We start from the raw sequence: 5,579 nt of genomic DNA, 5'->3' as shown, positions 1-5,579 counted from the left end.
ACACACACACACACACACACACACACACACACGCACACATAAATGTGCCTATAAAAATGTGGGGGTCTTTTTTTGTAATGATAATCGGCAGAAGACACACATTGACTGAAGGGCTAAAAGTGTCGTGTTCTGACACTTACCACAAAGTTCGGTATATGGCAATACACGAAAATCTCAGTTCTTGAGTCTCTTTTTGATTTTTGCCAAATAATAATAATAAATAATCATAGGAAAAAAATATATAAAATCTCATGTATTGAGTTCTTCTTTCTCCTCTTTGTATACCGAACCTACATATATATTTACCTGTTTGTGTATATAAGTATACATACCTTTATATACATGCTTGTTTTCCGTTTTAGTCACAAAAGTCTCTACCTGTTGCCGGTGGCTATCAGTGGAATGCGTTACGGGATTAATTTCAAGACATGTCGTAAGAATGCATAAGCTTCCGGAGGAATCAAACCTGGTTCCTGGTTTCCATATTCCTTTCGCAACCAATTATTTATACATCTTATGTCCTTAAAGCTTCTGAGATAACGATAAACACCACAACATCATATCACATCATTCCACAGTCTTCGTTATGTAATACAGAAAATATCTCCTACCATATATGTATATACATACATACATACACACACACACACACACATATATATATATATATATATATATATATATATATATATATATATATATATATATATATGTATATATATATATATATATATGTATATATATATATATATATATATATTTATTTATTTATTTATTTATTTATTTATTTGTGCAGCTGATGATAGACCTGCATTGAAATTGATGTAATGATTGCATTGTTCAATTAAATGGAGCCACTTGAAACAGTCGCCCTGCATCACTTCTTAATATCATGTTGCTTATTTTGATATATATATATGTTCATGTGTGTGTGGTGGGGCGCTAGTGTTTGTTTTTTTTTATGTTCAGTTATAATAACATCAATTTGACATTAATCTGATGGGTTACTCTGTACTTTTGTAGAGGACAAATTTATCATTCTTAAAGTAGAATATTACTGACAGTGACTTCGGAATTTCACCCGACTATGGCTTAACTGGCCAAAATTTTACTACTAATAATATTTTTGCTTTCATATATATATATATATATACATACGCACACATACATACATATATAGAGAGAGACACACACACACACTCATACGCTTATATGTAGATATATGCACATGCATACATCATACATACATATGTATATATATATGTGTGTATGTGTGTGTGTATAATTCATAAACAAAAAAATTATGTATATATATTTTTGATTATGAACAATATATATATATAGACACACATACATATATATATATATAGATACACAATCACATGTATATATGTATATATATATAACTCATAAACAAAAATATTATATATATATAAATATATATATAATATTTTTGTAGGTATGTATGTATTTATCTATCTATCTCTCTCTCTATATACATATATATATATATGTATATATATATATGTATATATATATATATATATATATATATATATATATATAGAGAGAGAGAGAGAGAGAGAGAGAGAGAGAGAGAGAAAGAGATACATACATGCATACATACATAATACCCCGTCCAATGAATGATCTAAAGCGTTCCAATCGAGGCTACACCATCGTGTTAACAATATTTAGCTCTACATCGTACAAAGGGCCCCTTTTTTGTCTTCCACACTACGATCTGGTTTGCCAGGCATCTTATCTGGTTGTTTATTATTCCTAACATTACCCCCACCACCTACACCGCATCGACCGTGAATATTGGTTTACATTTCGACAAGGAATAATAAAGATCCTTAAATTTTGTTAGAGAACTGTATGGGCGATTTCTGTTATTCTATCATTGAAGCCCACCTCTCCAACGTATTCGAGACTAAAATGAAAACTACATCAAATGACCGAAAATCGAAACCGATATCTGTCGGTAATCGGCGGTAGTTTACAAACACATATAGTGTACAACCCTCAAATACTTCCGACCTCCCAGGGGTCTGACTTGAATCTCGGTCTTTGGTTAACCAACAACATTAACGTATTATGACTATAACACTGCTTTATGCCAGAACAAATGTTAACATCTATAGATAGATAGATAGATAGATAGATAGATAGATAGATAGATAGATAGATAGATATGCGTGTGTGATACAGGAATGATAATCATTATTCTCGGATGCAGCTACAGGCTGTCTTAAGTTGCAGGTTCTGCGTTTTCGTTTTTCACAGCGTAAAAAGCGAAAAATGCTAAACTCCGAGTCAGCGCAGAATCAGATCCCAATTTTGCACATAAACGAATAAAGTTTCCTACACACCTAAATATAACATAATATAATATAGCATAATATGGTATATTATATGATATAATACAAAATAGATATAAGGTTATTTTCTTCACCCCGTTTATAAACACAAAACGCGTGTGTGTATGCATATATATATATATATATATATATATATATACGGCGTAAAGGGGTAGGGATTTGTAATCAGGGCACGTACCTTATTATCACTCTGATATGCTCCACATCTGGCTGACCACATCGAATGATAGGGAATATATAAAGAATTGTTTAAGATAAACAATTACGCGGACGACACTTCATACAAAGTATATATATATGTATATATTATTTATGCGGGCACACACACACACACACAGATATATATATGTATATATATGTGTGTGTGTATATATATATATATATATATATATATATATATATATAGCCGCCTTTTATCTTTTGTAGATATGTGTATGTATGTATGTGTGTGTGTGTTTACAATATATATATATATATATATATATATATATATATATATATATATATATATCTCATATTCCGCTTTAAACCGTGTCTGATAAGGAAAAAAATCTGAATTTATTTATATATATAGATAATTAACCGCAGCAATATGTAGAGGCCTCACCACACACATTGACAGAAAAACACACAGACACAAACCATAATAGAAGAACAAACGACATGTCAGTCTGAATTCGAACTCTTTTCCAACAAGTTATCGATGTGTAAACGTTGCGTGCCTATATATTTCTCTGTGTGTGTGCGTGTATGCTGGGGTTTTTTTTTTCGTTCTTTTAATTAACGATTTTTACATTAATTAATTAATTAATTAACAGTTGTACTTACCTGTGTGGAAGATATGGAGTTGTTTGTTGACGGGTAGGTATATCCGAATTGGGGATATGACATAGTATCCAAGACTTCAACGGCGCCACTACGCAGGTGTGTGCCGAGTTCCAAACAGGAAGGCGTCTCTCTCTCTCTCACACACACACTCCCACTCTCTCTCTCTCACCCTCTCACCCCCTCTCTCTCTCTCTCGTGTTGGACCAGCCGTCGAGTTGCTTTTTTTTTTCTATCTTTCTCCTTTTCTTTTATTTCTATATTTATTTATTGTTATTATGATTTTATTATTTATTTATTTTGCTCCCTGTTTTTATGTAATTTCTGAATTATTTTATTACTTTTTTTTTTTGCTTTTTCCGTGCGCTTGCTGCTGCTGCTGCTACCGCTGCTGCTGTTGCCGTTCCTCTCCCACCACCACCTCCACCGCCACCACCACTACACCAACCACAACGACGATAGTCACCGCCTCCGCTGATGACGCCGCCGCTTCCTCTTCTTCCCTTTAAATCAAACTCTTCTTCTTCTTCTTCTTCTTCTCTCGGTCCACGACTTCGTTTTTTTTCACAATATTTATTTTTCTTCCGAACTTTTAATTTGTGTTTATGTGTGTGTGTGTGCCTCTCTCTTTCTATTTTGCCTCTAAATATCTATCTCTCTATCTATCTCTCTATCTATCTATTTGTCTATCTGTCTGGCTATCTATCTATCAATCTATCTTTCTATCTGTGTGTGTGTGTGTGTGTGTCTGTCTATTTGTCTGCCTGTCCCTCTGCCTATCTATCTGTTTGTCTATCAATCTATCTTTCTATGTCTCTCTGTTTATCTATACACGCATGTAAAACAGACGCATGTATGCATGTAAATATATATATAATTCTTCTTCTTTTTCTTCTTCTTCTTCTTCTTCTTCTTATTATTATTATTATTATTATTATTAGTAGTAGTAGTAGTAGTAGTAGCAGCAGTAGCAGCAGCAGTTCTTTTCAACGTTGTAAATATTAGCAGTAACGCTACTACCTCTTGTGGTCGTTGTTTATTCGCTGCGGTGGTGATTCTGTTTATGTTCCATGTCGGCGTGTCTTTAGAGAGATAGAATGAGGGAATAAGAGACTAACAGAATAAGAACAGAATAAGGGAACGGTAGAGATGGTGTTTGAGACTTTTATTTTTCCCCTCGCTGTTTTTTTAGTGGGAGCTTCTTTTTTTTAATAGAAACTGTATTATTGGTTTCTTCACTCTAATCAATATACTGTATGTATATATCTGTCTGTCTATCTATCTGTATGTATATGAATGTATGTATGTATGTATGTATCTATCTGTGTCTCTCTCTCTCTCTCTCTCTCTCTCTCTCTATATATATATATATATATATATATATATATATATATATTTAAGGCTATTTATCTATGTCTTATCTACTTATTCATATGTTTGTGTATATATAATATATATATATATATATATATATATATATATATATATATATATGTATATATATATATATATTTATGCATGCATATATTTATATATATATATGTATGTATCGAACTGTCTATCTATCTATCTATCTATCTATCATTGTACAAGTTATCATTGTACAGGAATATGAATTCATCTGTTTGTGCAATTAAATACGTGTGTGTATATATGTGTATGTATGTATTTTGTATATATGTATATATATATGTACGTACGAGTTTTTTTGTTTGTGAAAACTTGTTTTCTTTGCTTTTTTTTTGTTATTTAATTCGTTGTTAATTAATTTCAATAATCACACAATAATTCCTGACGAAAACTTTCTATTTCACTTTGAAAGATCTGGCACTACCGTTCTTGTGCCCGATGCTACACCATCCTCGTCATTGCTATTTTTTTTTTTTTTTTCCTAATTAATTATATTTTTTACACCTCAATAGTAATTACGATTGGTGACTGAAATTGTGCATTTTTGAACCCGATTTTGGATATTTTAATCCGTAACAATAAGTCATCGAAAAATGTAACTAAAAATTATTAAATATGTGTGTGTGTATGCGTTTGTGTATGTGTGTGTTTAGGTATCTGTATATGTAGATAAGTATGTGTGTATGTGTGTACGTATGTATTTGTGTAGTGATGTTGTTAATGTTACAGCTGTTATTGCGTATATCTTGTTGTTGTGGTTGTGGTCGTCTCTGTTGATGTCAGTTTGGAGGCGGTGGCTGGTCTCCGTTCCGGTGAGTATTTTGCAATGCAATTCTGCTTCTTAACACATATGCATATATACACACACACATATATATATATATATATATATGTGTGTGTGTGTGTGTGTGTGTATAAATATAAACGTTATAATTGGTGAGAATCCGGATGGAACTGCCG

The 5,579-nt window shown here is 32.0% G+C and overlaps 1 protein-coding gene across 1 annotated transcript in view; it reads right to left on the bottom strand.

Moving 5' to 3' along the window:
* Positions 1 to 4,527, bottom strand: part of LOC106872663 (iroquois-class homeodomain protein IRX-6) — a 213,943-nt gene extending 209,416 nt beyond the window's left edge. The window contains exon 1 of the mRNA XM_052974557.2: positions 3,213 to 4,527. Within this exon, the coding sequence (XP_052830517.1) occupies positions 3,213 to 3,275 (63 nt within the window). The 5' untranslated portion in view covers positions 3,276 to 4,527. The remainder of the gene's footprint in view (positions 1 to 3,212) is intronic.
* Positions 4,528 to 5,579: the final 1,052 nt, after the last annotated feature.

Source organism: Octopus bimaculoides, chromosome 1 (genome assembly GCF_046866305.1).
Source record: "Octopus bimaculoides isolate indiv1 chromosome 1, ASM4686630v1, whole genome shotgun sequence".
In the NCBI taxonomy this organism is placed as follows: domain Eukaryota; kingdom Metazoa; phylum Mollusca; class Cephalopoda; order Octopoda; family Octopodidae; genus Octopus; species Octopus bimaculoides.
This window is presented reverse-complemented; position numbering and strand designations above follow the sequence as displayed.